At 36.2% G+C, this 19,901-nt stretch overlaps 1 protein-coding gene across 1 annotated transcript in view; it reads left to right on the plus strand.

Moving 5' to 3' along the window:
- LOC113106051 (partitioning defective 3 homolog B-like) overlaps positions 1–19,901 on the plus strand; it is a 74,213-nt gene that overhangs the window by 19,154 nt on the left and 35,158 nt on the right. Inside the window, exons 8-10 of the mRNA XM_026267624.1 lie at positions 587–770; positions 17,172–17,264; positions 17,865–18,125. Of these exons, the coding sequence (XP_026123409.1) occupies positions 587–770; positions 17,172–17,264; positions 17,865–18,125 (538 nt within the window). The remainder of the gene's footprint in view (positions 1–586; positions 771–17,171; positions 17,265–17,864; positions 18,126–19,901) is intronic.

Consider the following 19,901-nt stretch of genomic DNA (forward strand, 5'->3'; position numbering starts at 1 on the left):
AAATATAAAACTTGAACTTTTAGAAATGTCACATTATGGAAGTAAAATGGGTTGCAAATGTTGTCTCATGTAGACTTTAAAAGCAGTTGGGTGCCAGAGAAGCTCCTTTACTTTTAGAAGCTCATTTGAGAGATGGATTTGACTCTCCGTGACTCATTTAGTTTTGTGAGCCAGTTAAGAGTGAATCAGCAAATGCAAGTATCACTGATTTCTGTGTGAACCTCCATCAACAAGCCAGCACATTTAACGGCATGTATCACCCCTGCTCTTTCTCTTTGACACTAAAGACCCTTTTAAATAAGAAATAGAGACAGAACTTGAGCACTAGAGATGCCTTCGATTGGAGCCTATAAGGTGAAATGAATTAATATATCAGTTTCTTTAATCAACCGGAGCCTGAGGGTGAATCACACTAAGATATTTCCAGGCCACATTTCAAATCTGTATTTGATTTACAGGAAAAGCACCATGAAGATTGTCTATATCATTTCATGAGAAACAAGAGTCTGGCTCAGGGATTATTGTTTGATTCCTCATGATTAGACCTCATCAGATGTTCGCTCGTGTCTTTGTTCTTCACCAACAGATGACTCTGAGGAAGACTCTGGAAGAGATACGCCTGCCAGCAGCTCCTCTCGACAGGAAGTAGACGATGACAAGAAGGTAAAGAAAAAGAAAACCAAAAAGAAGAAAGAGAAAAAGAGCAAAAAGAAGGACGAGCCAGAAGACCCTGAGAAAAAGACAAAGAAAAAAGGATTCGGATTGTTGAGGTTAGTGTTAATTTCTTCAGACGAGACGAGACGAAATATGTTCGTCAACTACCTTTTTTTTTTCATGACTAAGACGAGACGATGACAAGACTGCACAACTGTCCAAAAACGCCGTTCACACCGAGCACGATAACAATAAAGATAACGCTAAAGATATAGTTCTAAAAATCGTTCTCAATATTAAAGAATAGCAGAGTCCACACTACAACTATAACGATAAAGGCACAGAGAAATGATATCATTGGAATCATTTTCAGAACAATTTTTTTTCCAGCTGATGAACGATACAAACATTGACATCCAATCAGAATCCATCCTGCTGTAACATGCTCAAGGATTTAAAGCGGCAGACACACATGTGCGCTCAGAATTAACAGGCGTTATCGTTCGCTGGTGTGGACGCTAATATCGTTATCTTTATAGTTATCATTCATGGTGTGAACGGGGCTTTAGACTAAGGTAACATGCATTATTGTTGACGAAAAAAGACGAGACGAAAATGTTTTGTAATTGTCTACAATCGTCTCTGCTTTTTCATCAGCTGTTACGCCTTTAAAATATTCAGAACGAGTTCATGGCTTTGCGCTGTTGCTCAAGTTACAGGTCTCATACTCCTGTTGCTGGCAGCCTGTGGCTGCAACACGAAACTGCTGAACACACAACACCCCAAGCAAACACGAGTGACGAGCGACGACGACATGCTAGGTCGAAGGAAGAGGCTCGATATTTGTGTGTTATAGTTAGCAGCGGTCTGTTATCAAGAAATAAAATAGTGTGTGCGTAGAAAGAATTCGACGAAAAACCAGACAACATTTGCATTCAACAAAAATCATCCAACAAGTGTATTTTGTCAGGTAATTATGACATTTAACCAATGTTTGAGATATGTGAAACACTTTTTTTACTGAAATGTTTATCAGTAATAATCTCAGTAATAATGTGTTATTTTAAAAAAAGACTAACATTTTTTTTTTTACTAAAACTAGACTAAAATTAAAAGACTTTTAGTCGACTAAAACTTGACTACGATACCTTGAGTTTTCTTTTTACTAAAACTAGACTTAAATGACGAGACTTTTAGTCGACTAAAACTTGACTAGTCTAAAAAAGCTATAAATTCGCACACAAATCACAGTTTCACTCGAGTGTAAATTTTCTTCACAAGAAATGCAGTGATTTCTTCCAAATGATTCTGGCAGCTCTTAACAGAAAATATATTTAATCCCAATGATTCAAATGAAGTTAGAAAATATTCATGTAGAACTTAATTTGTGCTGATCTATTGATAGATAGTCAGGATTTTCGAGGGGGTGATTGATGGTACTGCATAAGGGCCCTCTGATGCAGCTGAATAAGGAGGCCTTCCTATATAATTGAGAACAAGAAAAGTGAACTAACTGTATGCTGTCTTTGTGTGATTTTATAAATATAAGCAGAGACAAATAAGATGACAAGATTGAATGACAACGCATGTGTCTCTGAACTATAGACCTCCAGATGTCTCCTCTGTGAGGGCTGATCTCTGTTTTTCCAGCTCTGGCTAACAGTTCATCAGTAGAACCTTTTAGTTGCATGGAAACCTTCATTTTGATTTGGTTTTTGGTGTGTGTGTGATTAGATCCTTTTTATCTTTTTTGTCGCTGCTAGCTTACAAAGTCAACGAGAAATTGTATCCACAAACCGTTTGACTTCCATAATGACATTGTTCTGATTGAAATTAGATGTTTAACATGAAAAGGTGTAGATCCTGTCCACCCAGTAATTGACTAGATTGTGTAAAATCCGAGAAAAGAATGGATGGCCATCAAGGACTCTTGTTTTTAGTTTAAATATGTTACTGCTTTCCTTTGTTTCATACTATTTTCACCATTTGCTGTGTACACTACACTTCTTGCTACATTACTAAATTGTAAAATCATCCTTTTGTGACTGCAGTGCTTTCATGCTGAGGTCAAAGCGCCACGACAATTACGTGTTGAAACCCTGATGCGAGTCATGTGAATCTTACTCTTCGTCTCTCTTTAACGCTTATAAAATTCCCAGAGATTCAATCTCGTGGCCAAATATCAGTCAGCCGAACAGCTTGGACGTATTCATTGAGGGTTTTTTGCCAGACAACTCGTATCACATCTCTGCTTTCCAATCTGCTTCCTTATTGAATTTGAAAAATGACTTAATTAGCCATTGTGTTATGGTGCAATTTAATCTAATTGTAATGTCTTCACGGATGCTTTTCATCATCTAAAAACGAAAGAAAAAGGCAAATTATAAACATGTGAGAGTGTGATTCATGGTTCGTTTTTCAACTTACTGGTGATTTTTATTTCTTCCCTTTTAGGGGTGAAAATGTTGTGTTTATCGTGTGGTTTTGAAGACAGATGTGCTGTTTGTATGGGCTGCAGTTACAGATAGATTTGTAGGCTGCTTTCAAAAGACAACAATAGAGCATCAGATTTTTGGAGCTTCATGCTTTGGCTGCCTGCCATTATATCTTTCGATTCACTTGTTTTTCAGTGTTTCCACAATTAGAGGTATTTCACTGCTTAAGCAAAATGTCTGTGAAACAGAGATTAAAGCTCTCTGTATTATTAAGTTTCTGTTAGGGATAAGTAATAATGGAGTTTTCATTCTAAACAATCAGATATACATTTTTCACCCAGGAGGTGGAAAATAAGCCACAAAATTTCAACTTGAAATTATTAATAATTCATTAACATTGACAATCCTAGCATTCCACAAGATTTTACAAAAGTTATTTTGTAATATATATATATATATACATACATACATACATACATACATACATACATACACATATGTATATGTATATGTGTGTGTATTGTGGCAGAGGAGCAAATGACAGACACAGTGGGGTGGTGTCAGGCATTGGAGAGGCTTTTATTAACAAAAAAACTTACCAAAACAGGGAATAAAAGTGTCCAAAGGGGATCTGGTGTCCTCATTGTGCTATGGGGTTTGTGAAGGGCAGGTAGTGTTCAGAAATGAAGGGTCCAGGTAAGAGGCACGTGCTCCCCTCTTTGGTAACACTTTACAGTAAGGTTCCACTAGTTAATGTTAGTTGATATATTAACATTAAAGAATAATGAACTGTACATTTAATACAGTATTGATTCATCTTTGTTAAAGTTAGTTAATGAAAATACAGTCGTTCATTGTTAGTTCATGCTAATTCACAGTGCATTAATTAATGTTAACAAGCACAACTCTTGATTTTAATGCATTAATAAATGTTGAAATTAACATTAACTAAGGTTAATGAATAATGTAGAAGCATTGTTCATTTTTAGTTCATGTTACCTAAAGTACTTAACTAATGAACCTAATTGTAAAGTGTTGCCAAAATAGACATATACTTGTTTACTTAAAAAAATATGTTACTGTCTTTTTATGATATTGGATGTTTTAGTGTGATTGTTAACTACATATTTTAGCTGAAAGTCACTTAAAACATGCACTACAGTATTCAACCTTTTAAAAATGCTAATGCTAATAACCACATGTGGTTATTTTGACACTGAGCACACATTTTGATACCATTCTCTGGTGTGTCATACTAACCCACGCTCTGATACAAAACACTCACGTCTGCTGCTTTCAGATCAGTCCACTTCAACTCCGTGTAACTTTCCAAATCTGAATTAACAAATCCAATGCTACATTAAGCCTATTAGTACGCCTGTACTTCCTCTACCCAAAATGCATCATACAAGAGTTGTGTTTGCACATCGAGATTACACACCACCCCTCATCTTGCATTCCTAAGCCAGCAACAGTTAGACACCTTCTAGTATAGCTATAAACATGCTTCTAGTGTTTGTTTATGAATGAGCAGATGACTTTGACAGTAATCTGAAAAGGAGATAATTCTTTAATTTACTTAAATTTAGCATTTGGCTGTGTTTAATCCCTGGACGATTTTTTAAGAAAGTCAGCTCTCTCCTGCTTCGCTCTTGACATGTTTTGAATGTTGTTGAGTTTATGGTGCTCTTACAGTTTTGTGTTATTGAAGTTATTAAAGTTGTAGCTTTTTTTTGCAAAAGTTGTACATTTATAAATTATTTAAATTGCAATTGGTTTGCTTTAGATTCTTTCAAAGATCATTTGTGTTTGTGATTGTGTATAGTAATGGCAGGCATGTTTGAATAGTCTTTTACGACTCCATAGAGAAACATTCAACTGTGGCTTCAATTACAGTGACTTAGAGTTGCACAGCCCATTAAACAGCTATTACTTACCGCATTCTGAAAACAAGCAATAGCGACTGACAATCGAACCCAGAAACATTATATTTATAATTAAAATGCTGCAAAACTTTAACATTATAAATTAGATTTTACATCTCCTGAAGAAAGTTTTAGTGGTATTTGCTTGTGTAAAACTCACCATCATGAGCTCGGATTTGGCCTAAAAACATTCTGAATTTTTTTCACTATTTGCTGATGCAGTAACTAAGGCTGACCGGTTTAATTAACTTCATTTGAGGGCCGGATTATTGAATTAAAAATTTGAAGGGGGCCATCCCGATCTCTTTCTGGGTGCTATAAAATTAGAAATTAATTAGAAATGCATACGTTTCACTCAAGTAGCCACGGCCATAATTATGGAGAACTTTAAGGCTTAATATAATTTAAACAGATGAGTTACACAAAAATATTCATTGCCCTCACAGTTGTCATGAAGGGCACAATTAGCTATATATACCAAAACCACTTTTTGTACCAAGCTGTAAAAAAAATTTTTTTCTGCTGTAAAGTTGGGCTTTTTAAGATTGGGAATCTATGGGAATTACTTCCTTTTGGAGGCAGCCTCTAGCTGCCGGTTTATTAATTGCAGTTTTAGTCACGACCGTGTTGGTTTCACAAGAGAGATTGGAAGGTTGCCACTCGGTGTTGCCAAGTCCGCGGTTTTCTCGCGGAATAGGGTTACTTGTACACATAGACTTTACAAAAACATGGACGTATTGTCCGTGACGTTACCAGTAGATTTCGTAAGAGCCTTTTTGAAGCTCAAAGTGGGCGGAGAGGTCAGTTGCCATCTCTACAGCAGCCATGCACCAAGATCTTGCTTCTGGCTTAGCTGGAATGACTGACAGTTCTGAGCGTATTGCTCAAAATGTTTTGATGGTTCTTGGGAGGCTTAATATTTACACTTAAATAAACCCATGAATGGTGTACTTACTGTAGTCAATGAACAATAAACTGGGTAGAGAATGCATTTTGATTTAAAACAAATCTTACAAACTTTACCTTTAAGAGCCGATTTACAACAAATGATGTGTGGGGAAAGGAGATAAGGGTAGCTACTATTTAACTGTCTTAGCACACACATGAGCACAATATACTTTCTCTCTCACACACACACACACACACACACACACACACAGTGCGTGGTTATGACATTTGGTGCACATATAATCATACAATGACGTTTATAATGGATTCCATATCTGTTTATTGACTACTAGAATTTTAGCTTATATTTAGAATGGCACACATGCTTCAGCAGGGTGCGGGATGGACAGATCACATTTTATTTCCCGTCTGAGTGGGAACATATGAAGCTGTTAACACAATCGCTCAGTGCAGCCCGGGAGAGGCTAATTACTGAAATCTGTTTCTAAAATTAAACCCCATTCTGCAGTGATTTCCTCATTTATTCATGCCGATGTGTTCTGTCAGTCAGACGTTATGGAATAAAAACACATATTCCTATTAGCAGAGAAGGTGCAGGGACTTATGAATATTAATGAGCTTATGCACACTTAATCACTTGTGGCAGGCCCTCCTTTCCGTGTTTGTTTGTGAAGGTTCATTTTTAGGTTCGTCTGTGCCTTCAAGTTTCACGTTGGTTTCGACGCGGTGCACATCTATTTTGAATGTAATGAAATGCTTAAGCTAAATTGTCTATGAGAGAGGTATTAAATCTTAGACATTTAATGATATGCCTATGTGTATTTTGACAACTCAAGATGGTACTTTAAGCTGAAGACCAGTCACTATATATAAACAAAACTTTTGTAAAATGAAGACAAGCATTATGCTTATATTTGAGTTTATAAGATGGGGACCAGGTGCTGTCAAGCTCCAAAAAGGACAAGAAAGCATGAGAAAAGCATCCCAAAATGAGTCCATATGACTTATGCACTGTGTTCCAAGTTTTCTGAATGTACACTGTAGCTCTCTATAACAGACAGACTGTATATGAAATAGTTATTCATTTGGTATTTTGCCTTGAAAGTCTTGTTTGACAGTGGTCCCCATTCACTTTCATTGTATGGAAATGAGCAGATTGATCATTTAACTATATATATCTACTTTTGAGTCCCATGTATTATATTATATCATATTATATTACAAACCCGATTCCAAAAAATCCGGGACACTGTACAAATTGTTCATAAAAACAGAATGCAATGATGTGGAAGTTTCAAATTTCAATATTTTATTCAGAATACAACATAGATGACATATAAAATGTTTAAACTGAGAAAATGTATCATTTTAAGGGAAAAAATACATTGATTTTAAATTTAAAGGCATCAACACATCTCAAAAAATTGGGACAAGGCCATGTTTACAACTGTGTGGCATCCCCTCTTCTTTTTATAACAGTCTGCAAACGTCTGGGGACTGAGGAGACAAGTTGCTTAAGTTTAGGAATAGGAATGTTGTCCCATTCTTGTCTAATACAGACTTCTAGTTGCTCAACTTTCTTAGATCTTCCTCTTTATGATGCGCCAAATGATTTCTATAGGTGAAAGATTCAGTACCCGGATCCTTCTTCTACACAGCCATGATGTTGTAATTGATGCAGTATGTGGTATGGTATTGTCATGTTAGAAAATGCAAGGTCTTCCTTTAAAGAGACGACATCTGTATGGGAACATATGTTGTTATAGAACTTGGATATACCTTTCAGCATTGATGGTGCCTTTCCAGAAGTGCAAGCTGCCCATGCCAGTTTTCAAATTTTGATTTGTCTGACCACAGAACAGTTTTCCACTTTACCACAGTCCATTTTAAATGAGCCTTGGCCCAGAGAAAATGCCTGCGCTTCTGGATCATATTTAGATATGGCTTCTTTATTTACCTATAGAGTTTTAGCTGGCAGAGGTGAATGGCACGGTGTATTGTCTTCACCAACAATGTTTTCTGGAAGTATTCCTGAGCCCGTGTTGTGATTTCCATTACAGTAGCATTCCTGTATGTGATGCAGTGCCGTCTAAAGGGCCCAAAGATCACAGGCATTCAGTATGGTTTTCCGGCCATGACCCTTACGGACAGAGATTGTTCCAGATTCTCTGAATCTCTGGATGATATTATGCACTGTAGATGATGATAACTTCAAACTCTTTGCAATTTTTCTCTGAGAAACTTCTTTCTGATATTGCTCCACTATTTTTCATTGCAGAATTGGGGATCCTCTGCCCATCTTGACTTCTGAGAAACACTGCCACTCTGAGAGGCTCTTTTTATACCCAGTCATGTTGACAGTTGACCTAATAATTTGCAAATTGGTCCTCCAGCTGTTCGTTATATGTACATTTAACTTTTCTGGCCTCTTATTGCTACCTGTCCCAACTTTTTTTGCAATATGTAGCTCTCATGAAATCCAAAATGAGACAACATTTGGCATGACATTTCAAAGTGTCTCACTTTCAACATTTGATATTTTATCTATATTCTATTGTGAATAAAATATAAGTTTATGCCATTTGTAAATTATTCATTCCTTTTTTACTCACAATTTGTACAGTGTCCTAACTTTTTTGGAATCGTGTTTGTATATAGGATAATAAAAGTGCATTACTAATATAGTTGTGTTTTTTCGTGAACAATGGGAGTATGAATGGCCAGGATATGTAAGTGCTACTCATAACTGCACTCATATTACTGTATGTGCGCATTCACTTGTGTGTTAGACAGACAGTGAGAGTGTCAATTTAAGTGTTGTAATACAACACTGCTGTATTGTGTCTGTCAAGGTTTAGTCTGGAAACCACAAGCAGTATCTCATGACACTTGTTCCTCGTCTTCAACCTCCAGCATGCATTCATTGTGAACGATGTTATGAGACAGCTGTGTGATTGATGGACTTCTCTCCAGCAGGCCCGGGCTCAGGGAATGCTGCTCTGACGGTAAAGGTTAACTGCCTCTTTCCCATCAGAGACAGGCCTGGCATGAAAGTGGTCAAATCACATTAACCTTTACTTTCACGCCTTTTTAATATTAGCAAGTGCTGAAAAAAAAGGCTTATGGAGATTCAATATGCTCAAATATAAAAGACCAGCATGCATGGCAGATTCAACTTTTAGTATTCGATCAAGTTTTAAAATCATTAAAACCATATCATGTGAAAATCTGAAGTCTAATCAACTCTAAACATATTTTGAGATAGATACAGACACAGATATTGACTCTGCTGCAAACCCTTTATAAAAACTATAGCAGTATTGGGCAGATGCTCAAATAACACAACCCTCTACATTGCAATGAACATCATCTATTTGAATATTAGATACAGAGTTGTTGCTCCAGTCTGGTGGGAAGTGACAGATGCATGCTGACAAACCGACAGTCAAAGTGTCATTCTTGCAGAACTTCGCCGGCTGTTTTGATTGATGTACACTTTATGGAAGAGACAATCTGCAGCTTGGACACATGCCATTCAAAACTGTAACAAGACTTTACAGATTGGTCAACAGTGTAAAACATAACACGCATATGATTTTAAACATTTCAAGCCAGAAAGATGAAGATTTATGTCACAAAATGTGCTTCTCACCTACTAACACTGGTGAACAAAAGATTTAACAACTTCATCAGAAGTGCAGTGTCTGAACATACTGGTTTTCTGTAATAGTCTGCAATTTTGGTGATGATAAGAGAGATAATAGCCTCGTTTCCATTGCCTGGCCAAAAGCGGGTGTGCTAGTGGATGCCAGGGCCAGTCGCGATTCCACTGCAACTTACAGGGCTTGATCGTGCCTCGTCGGCGCTTCCTCTAAGCCAACGGCCTAGGTTTTTTGGCCAAGCGGGCCAGCTTGGTCTAGGGGAGTTGTTATTAACAAAGGCGGAGTTTCTCTGCATCTGGAGAGCATCAGTGCCCCAGATTATTTCATATAGATAGATAACAGCTATAAGCTATAACAGTTATAACACCAGCATTAAAAACTTTATAAAATAAGTTGAGCTCAAAACTTCTCAGCTTCTTATTCTCTAACACAATCGTGTGTTTATTTAGTAACATACTTTACCTGTCATAAGTCTCATCTCAAGAGTTTATCTCTGCATGGCCTATGTCATAAAAATATAATAATGGTTTTTGTTCAGGAGCTTTTATAAAAATATAGAAATGATCATTCTATAGGCTACAGTGGCTACAAATAAACAGAAGGAGACTCGTAACGCTTTATTTCTATGACTTATTTTCAATCCTGATAAATTAATTAATTATGATCAATGTATCACTTAACATTGTGAAACATCAATGCTTTTGGATTTAAACAAATAGACGCTTTTATCATTTATCGATTTTGTGATCGCACTAGTTCCAGTGACGTATTTCTTATTAGGCCCCGTCCACACGGAGACGCGTTTCTGTGAATACGCACAAATTTTTTATCGGATAGGCGTTTCGTCCACACGGATCCGGCGTTTTCACAAGGTGAAACAGCTATTTTTTGAAACCGGGTCCCAAAGTGGATAAATTTGAAAACGCCGTCTTTGCGTTTTCGTCTGGACGGCTAATCCGTGTATTTTCTGAAACGATGACATCATCAGCCCACGTCTCCCCCCTAGTCAGACACCTCTACGTCACGTAACAGCAACAAAAACATGAACAAACACTGAACGATTGTCTTTTTATTAACTAACATTAACACTGATTAATAAATGTATTGTTCCATGTTCGTTTGTGTACGAGCATAGTCCAAGTCTTCTTCTCTGTTTTTAGTGTATGTCTGTGGCAGAATTACAGCGCTACATACTGGTCTGGCATGTATACTACATCATTTTGCGGTTTCGTGTGGACGCGGATATTTCTTGGGACGAGGAAAAAAAAGATCGGATTGGGGTAAGCTCCGTCTCCGTGTGGACGGGGCCTTAGTTTTCTGATAACTTCTCTTTGTTGGTGAAATGATGGGGTTGCATGATGTTGTTCCTGAGAGGCATGCAAAGGACAGGTTTTAGTGAAGCACAGCAGAGCTTCTGGCCTGACGGTGGAAAACAGCAATTTTGACATACAGCCATATATGCTGTGGCACCCTGGGAGCTGTTGGGGGTTTGTGCCTTGCTCAAGGGCACCTCAGTCGTGGTATTACCGGCCCGAGATTCGAACACACAACTTTAGGGTTAGGAGTCAAACTCTGTAACCATTAGGCGATGATTTCTCCTTGGGCTTAAATATTTTGGCATCGGTGCTACAGGTCCGAGGCTTCTTTGCCCCGCCTTGCCCTTTTAAAGCACTGGCCCGACAGTGGAAAAGCGGCTAATGTGATTTCATCCATTCAGAATGAGAGACAATTTTTTCTGTTTATAAAGTGGATTAGACTGCTCTTATCATTTAACATCTTAAACACTATTACTCCATTTGATGGAAATGACACTAAACTTTTATACGTGTCAATAATTGTGGTCAACAATAAAATTTTGTGTAATATTGAACTAATATTGAGTGTCAACTGTTCCAGTAGTGATTAACTGCTAATAAGGAGAGGTTTCAGTAATGAAAGTAGTATGGCATTTTTACGGTGTTCTTACCACAGTAATTTTGTGTTGTCAGATTGGCTGGATCTTGTGAAGACTTGCAATTAGATTGTAGCTCTTTCGTTGTTCAGGAGTCTTGTCAATGTTTTCTCACTAACATTTTTAAGCTTTTTTCCTTTTGAATTCTGGTACTGCTAATGATGCTAGAGTATTTAAAATATAGCTTTGTTTAATCATTCAGTTTTTCACTGGTTTGGAATTTGCATAATAATCCCCTTTTTACTGTTTTTTTTTTTAAGCTAATTATATTTAATCCATTTAATCTGTCAAACCTCTCTTCCTCATTTCTTTATTTATTGTTACTTTAGCCTTCATTTCTCCTTGTTCAAATTTATTGTACACTCAGTTGCACTGTTTAGCCTTGTTAATCACCTAAATGCCATTTAATGAAGTCAAGTATAAACATGCCTTTTCTCATGCTGGTATATCCATATTGAAATATACATTTTTGTTTAGTACTAGCTTTTCTACCAACTAAAACAGAGATGACTGAGGGTTCTGGGTGTTTCTTAATTGGCAGCTGGCACCCTAAACTGTTGCTAAGGTGTTGATTAGTAGTTGCTAGGGTGTTCAAGGTGATTGTTAGGGAGAGTTTAGGATTTTTCATAGGGAATAGCTTGCAGTTGCTTGGATTAAATTTTTCGTTTTTGTGCCTTATCATCGTCTGGGTAAAAATTGTCTGATCACATTTGTTGATTGCACTTAAATCTACCAATTGCGAACCACTCTTTTTTTTCTCATTCATGCACGTTTCCCTATGACTCAAAGTTGTATACTGTTTAATCAGGAATATGTTGTGCAGACATATTTGCATACTACGGAATACACAATATAGCAAATCTCTAATGACAGACACTTTATTTTGCAGTAATGATATACTGTCATACCGCCCAGCCCAAGTGCTGTTCATCTCACCTACATTCACACACTTTCAACACCCAGGTGACAAATGTGTAAATGACTGGTATACTAGAATGCATATGGCATTCTGTGTTGTTTGTTCATGTTTTTTGATCATTGCTGTTGTAATATGGGAAGCCAGTAGGTCTGTTTTACCCATTGTTATTTTCAACAAACCATATAATACATGCCTCTTCAGAGTAGAGATAAATCGTGGTGCGTGTGTGTGTGTGTGTGTGTGTGTGTGTGTGTGTGTGTGTGTGTATATACACACACACACACACACACACACACACACAAATTTATTCAGCAAGGGCGCATTACATTTTAGACATTTAAATTCTGTATTTAAAAGTAACAGTAATTAAATGCTGTTTTAACTTTTTCATCGAAGAATCCTGAAAAAAAAACATTGTTTTAAATAAAAGCATATCTGAAGACTTGAGTATATAAGTAATTTTACTAAATTTTTAATCAAATAATTGCAGCCTTGGTGAGCATAAGAGATGACTTTCAAAAACATAAATGTATTTAATGAAAGATTTAATGCAAAACAAAAGCGACAAGTTGGCCAATAAAAAAGGGAACAGGAACCAGAGATGGGAAATCTTAAAAGGAAGAAGCAGATCCATTCCTGACAGTTTTACCTAATTAGAAAGATCCTTAAAACTAGGCAAGGGAGAAGCAGGCATTAATATATGCAAACATAATGATCATCTTAGCAGTACGTCCCCAGTTCCCATGGATCAGCCGTCTGTCTGTGTGAAAATGTAGGTTTTGTCTGCTAAAATATGAGCCTCAGGTTTAGACTGATAAATTGCAACACTCAGTAAACTTGTCAATCGATAAACCAAGAGCTGCCAGCACACAGCCAGAGAAAAAGCTCTTTACAAAGACAGCTTCAGTATTGTACTTTACATTAGAGCATAATTGGGTTTTAGACTTGTAATTACAGCACACACGTTTCTCATCAACATTCATGTCATTTTGTCTGATTTCACACCATCTTCGCCATTAATGTTAGCCTGTAATTTCCACCGCCTACAATTTTAAGTCTCCCAAAAGCTACATAGACCATTTTAATCTCAGGTTAACAACCAAAGTAATGCTAATTCACTTTGCTAATTTAATTTAGACCGTATTAAAATGTTAGTATGCTACTTTGGGCTACGTACTTCAACCTTGTGCTGACAACACTTAGAAATGTAATCAGCTTCCAAGGGCATGTTTCACATTCACTGCGACAATCGAATCCACCTGAATGCTTCAGGCTACAGGTAGATTGAGTTATCAGCTGGGTTTTCAAGACATATGGGGCTCTATTTTAACTATCTAAATACATGGTCTACAGCGCACAGTGCAGGTGAACTCAGGATGTGTCTGAATCCACTTTTGCTAGTTTAATGAGGGGAAAACTGTTGGCATGCCTGGGCGCTTGGTCTAAACGTGTTGTCCCTATTCTCTTAGTAAATAATGGGTATTTTGGGGGCATAACATGCAGTAAACCAATCAGAGTCTCATGTCCCATCCCCTTTAAAAGACAGTTTCGCTCGCACCATTGCGGGTTTGCTATTTACATAAAAATTCAGATGCTATTTACATTAAATACATAATGCTATTTACATTAACACCCGGCTATAGGCGCAAATTACTAACACACTCTTTAAATAACAAAGAAAAAATATTGTGCCAGACTTTAGACCAGGTTTGAGTTGGTCTATGGCGCAGTCTATTTTCAGTTCAGCTCTTTTAGACCAGCACACCCATGGGTGCACAAATGTGCGCAATGCATTTGCTTTTTAAACAACGCAGTGCATGACGGGATTATGAGAACTGCGTCAGGCTGAAGCTAGCAAAAACACTTTCGCTGTGCCTTGCGCCACATTGCGTCGGGTGTATGATTAGGCCCATTGCCTGAATTGCAAACTGGTGTCAGTAAACCTAGTGCTTAGCTACTCCTTAGTTTCGCTTAACCAGACTTTTGACTGTCAGAATGAAGGTTAGTCTTATTTACAGCTTTTTATGGCCAAAAACCAACAGATATGTGACCCTGGACCACAAAACCAGTCTTTAGTGGAATAATAAGTGAATAGATAAGCTTTCCATTGATGTGTGGTTTATAAGGATTGGACAATATTTGGCCGAGATACAACTATTTCAAATCTGGAATCTGAGGGTAAAAAAAAATCCAAAATCATGTTTTTTCCATTTGTCCAAATTAATTCTTAGTAATTCATATTACTAATCAAAAATGTAGTCTTGATATACAGGTATTTATGATAGGAAATTTACAAAATATCTTCATGGAAGATGACCTTTACTTAATATCCTATTGATTTTTGGCATATAAGAAAAATATATAATTTTGACCCATTCACTGTTTTTTGGTACAAAGGCATGTTTATACTTGACTTCATTTAATGGCATTTAGGTGATTAACAAGGCTAAACAGTGCAACTGAGTGTACAAGAGATTTGGACAAGGAGAAATGAAGGATAAAGTAACAATAAATAAAGCAATGAGAAAGAGAGGTTTGACAGATTAAATGGATTACATATAATTAGCCTCAAAAACACAGTAAAGGAGGATTATGCAAATTCCAAACCAGTGAAAATCTGAATGATTAAACAAAGCTATATTTTAAATACTCTCGCATCACTACCAAAAATACCCCAGCGACTTAAGACTCGCTTTGTGGTCCAGGGTCACATATGACATGTAAAGTAGTTTGTTTGGACATGCCATTGTAGATCCCATATTATTTATTATGTTTAACAATAATAACTGTGCAAGCTGCAGTTAGCATGATCAGTTTTCAGAAGGATCAGGTTACTCTGTATTGTGTTATGGTCACAGTGACAAATGTCAAGTGGCCGGTAATCAAGTATGTGAGTTATGTGAGCTCTGTGTTGCATGATGAACTGCACTGCGCTCACTTTGATTGAGCAGGACTGCGGCACATTGATATTCAGGCCACGACTCCCTCTGGTTTTAATGAGAGTGCTTAAGGGCAAGGCAGAGCTAGCATGCCAGCTGCTGGTATTAGATCGCTCCAGCCTAATGAGATAAATACAGTCATTAGTGCGTGTGTGGGGCTGGGAAATAGAGTACTCTTGAGGCTTAATGCACAGAGACACGGTGAGAGGATGCTGGATCCAACCGGACACTTGAATTGCTCATGGGCCAGTGTTTGGAACATGTAGTCATGGCTTATCTTGAGCAAACATGCATATTTGTCCTCGGGTGTGATATCTGTGTCAAATAAAAAAATACAATTAGGAATCTTGGGAGCGAGGTTTGTGATTATTCCTGATTAAAATGTGTGTTTGTGGAAATGTAATTGAATACTCATTTGTTAATAGACATTGCACAGCTGTTATTGTTATTCATATGTGTGTTTGTCAGGGTGAATCTCATGAAGACTGTCAAGAAATTCTCAGGTCTTTTTCACATGAAAAAAAAAAAACGATTATATATTTTCATAATGAAAATAAGCCTATTTTAGGACCATTAAGAATTTTTTTTTTATTCTTTTTTTTTTTTTTTTTTGTGACATGAAAATTTAGCACATTTTCCTCCACCCCAAATTTCTGCAGTTACTTTTGATGATGCAATACAATTTAATTCTTAGTGCTGTAATGCAAAATAGTCATATTTACACATTAATTATTTTTGGAAGATTTACAGATTTAAATTTCACAACATTAATTAATAATTGTGTTTTATATATATATATATATATATATATATATATATATATATATATATATATATATATATATATATATATATATATATATATATATATATATATATTAAATTATATAAATTATTATACATATATATATATAATAATATTTAAATTATCCACTATCGGTAATGCTGAATTGTACATTTGCATCATCATGGTATCAGTTGTTGAAATTATTATTATTATTATTTTTAATTTGGTCCGCTTCAAGACTTATTCCTTATTAAATATTTTATTTTATTTTATCAATTTAATTTTATATTTATATATTTTTATTAGTTCGGATTTGAGGAGAAAAAGCATTATCCCTAATACAACTTAATTTTTTTTTTTTTTTTTATGTAGATAAAGACTAATACTACTAAGGAGCTATTCATGAGTTTCACATTGATCATCCAGTTGATGATCCAGAAGCTGTTTCTTTTTACAACTGACACTGATGTTTCATTACGGCCTCACTGGCCTGAGATCGAGTGATCATCTCATCCACTCTCTGTCTTTATTAGCTTTACTCTTTATATAATCTTTCCCTCTTCTGTCTTTATATGCTGTCAGCATGGAGACCCCACCTGACCTCAGAACAGAGCAGAAGAATATGTGAGTTTCTGAAGGTTTGGCGTGGAGATGGGCTAGAAAAATCACTGCAGGGCATTGGACACTGATACTGCTTGGTTTTGCAGGCGTGTGTGTGTGTGTGTGTGTTTGTGTGTGTGTGTGTGTGTGTGTGTGTGTGTGTGTGTGTGTGTTTGTGTGTGTGTGTGTGTGTGTGTGTGTTTTCAGGCTGGTACATGGGGAACCAATCATTAGATTTCCTAGAGTAAATTCTGCTTTGGTACTTGAAAGAACAGGGAATCTGTTGAGTCATTCATTATTGAAAAAATAATACATCCTCCCCTTTTCTCTTTTTGTCTGTGCTCTTTCTTTCTTTCCTTCCATCCTTGCTTTCTTCAAACCCTCATCCAGGTTTGGGAGAAAAAACAAACCCAAGGCTAAAGAAATGGGAGCTTTGAGCGAAGAGGAGGTGTACAAGAGTGAACCTGAGATGTTTCTGTCAAAGTATGTTCACCACTTATATAACACGTATTATTTCATCCACAGAGTTCAATTATAAAATAGAAGACTATGCAAATGTATCAATCTAAAGCTGTAGAAATGATTAAACCAGTTTTGAACTCATGATAATTGCCCTGTTGGTTTAATTGGTTGTTCTTTTCATAGTAATTAAAGACTCAAGACTAATGATTTAATCGAAACATATTAAAAGTCATATCATATAAGTATATGTTAACGTGACTTGTTTTTTAATGTTTAACCCTTCTGCATTATGAGATAAAACATCAAAATTATGACATACTAGAAGTAAATATGATAGTAATAGTGGAAATGTTATCACACAATTCTATTAAAAAAAAAATTGAAACTGGGGGGAATATATAAAAATTTCTTTTTTTTTTTTTTTTTTCAAATCGTGACTAAATCATGACAATATTCTGTATATATACATACACACACATAATTAATTGTTTTTAATAAGAAAAGTGTGTTGCAAGAATCTAGTGAAAAACAGCGAGGGTTTGTGGAAGTAAATTGTTTTAGTTAAAAAAGTTACAAATGACAAGGCTTTTTCAGCACTTCAAATGGTTTTCAACTTTATAGGAGTGAAAGGAACAGCCCTGCTCCTGACCGCGCCATCTTCCCGGACGTCGAGGACGATGACCTGGATCCCAACTATGCTCGCATCGACAATTTCAGAGAACCTCCCGCCTCCAGCCACTCCCCCTATCCACCTGGAACTCCCACCCATAACTACACTCAGCCTCTCCCCGCCCCCAATAGAGAGCCACCCAATGAGGACGCGCTAGAGGGGCTTTATGCAAAAGTGAATAAGCAAAGAACCGCTCCTCCAAACACTGACAGGTGAGGACCAATACATATATTGTTTTTAATGACTAACGTGTATAAAAGTAGTGTGCAAAAGGTTTTTTTTTTTTTTTTTTTTTTTTTTTTTTTTTTGCAGATTAGTACCGATTAAGTATGCAATAACCAATAGCAGAACCATTTATTTAATTATTTTGCTTTTTGACACAATATTAATTAAATAAAATAATAGTAAGACAGTTGTTATAGTACAACAATAAATACATGTAATATAATAATAATAATAATAATAATAATAATAATAATAATAATAATAATAATAATAATAATAATATATTATTGGACAATATTATTATTATAAAATTATTAAAAAATATTATGTACAATAATAATTTGTATAATATTTTAGTGTATTACTGTTATTAATTATATAATTATATATATTTAATATTCTTTTTATTTTTTATTATTATCATCGTTATCGGTCAAATCTGTTCATTCTGCAGTTCTTTTTGACAATAATAATTGGACAGTTATTAGAATACAAAAGTAAAACATAATAATAATAATAATAATAATAATGTTGAATATATTTACTCATGAATAAATTTATAAGTGTTTATATATTTATATATTTTGTTAATGTACTATTATAAAATATATATATATTATTTATTTTTCATAATACATATGATTTGTTTTACTGTTGTAGTAAAATACTACTATTCAATATTACTGTCATTATTATTCAAACTGATTTTCACAAACTCCTCAGTATAGTCACTCAGTAAAAGTAAATCAGTGGACGTTATAAAACTTGTTGATCCGGTTATTGAAAGCATAAAAAAATTAGCTTTGGCCGAAAATCCAGGCACATCAAACGTAACGAACGTTTTGGCCTTTTTGTGAATTAATTTGTGATTTATTGTTTAGCTGTATAGACTGTATTTACAGAGGGAATGTATGTCTCACTGGTGAGTTTTTAGTCCAGGCTGAGTGGTCTCAACGACAGAGAGCATTGATTTGTTGTCTGGCGTTAATATGCGTGAGTGTTGCAGTGTCCGTGGGGGCCGTGTTCATTCTTGCTCTTGTCCCGTCATCGATTGGTACAAGATTATCTTCCGTGCGCTGTACTGAGCTCAGTAGAGCTGTAATCCTATCACCAATGCCACGTTCACACAGCAGCCGAATACTGTTGTAAGTCCTGCATTTGAGTTCATAATATTGTTACGTTCAAACACAGTACGGTTATTTATGGGAGTACAACCACATTCTGTAACTGAGCTCACGTCCATTTAAATTTCTAGACCCGCCCTGTGCGCTAGTTTTCTATCACGTCACAGTACGAGAGAACCGCTCTGGTGCACAAACGCGTGTCTATCTTGTGTTTCGCGTTTTCATGTGTGGTTTCGGTAATTTACAGCGACACTGGTACGAGTTGTGTCAAGAAGAAAGTGTGAGAAATGTCTCGTCTGAAGCGGAGCTATGAATCGAAACATTGTTTTTCAGTGTGTGTGTGTGTGTGTGTGTGTGTGTGTGCACGACCCTCGATTTTCATATCAGAGAGCAAATAAGAGAGAAAGATGGCAGGAAAGAGACGGTCAATTAACCACAAAGTAACAGCCAGACAGATATGCAAAGGCCCCCTCCTCATCTCACGGTCTCGCTTTCTCCAAGTGCTGATGTCTCATCTACTTTAGCAGGGTACTTAATTACCATTCTCTCTCGCGTGTGTCGCCTGACTGCTCCTACCAGCCCTTTGTTCTTGCCGGCATTTGGTGTATAATAGATGTGACTAATAAATGTTAGTGCTGA

This window comes from Carassius auratus, chromosome 1, assembly GCF_003368295.1.
Source record: "Carassius auratus strain Wakin chromosome 1, ASM336829v1, whole genome shotgun sequence".
Lineage (NCBI taxonomy): Eukaryota > Metazoa > Chordata > Actinopteri > Cypriniformes > Cyprinidae > Carassius > Carassius auratus.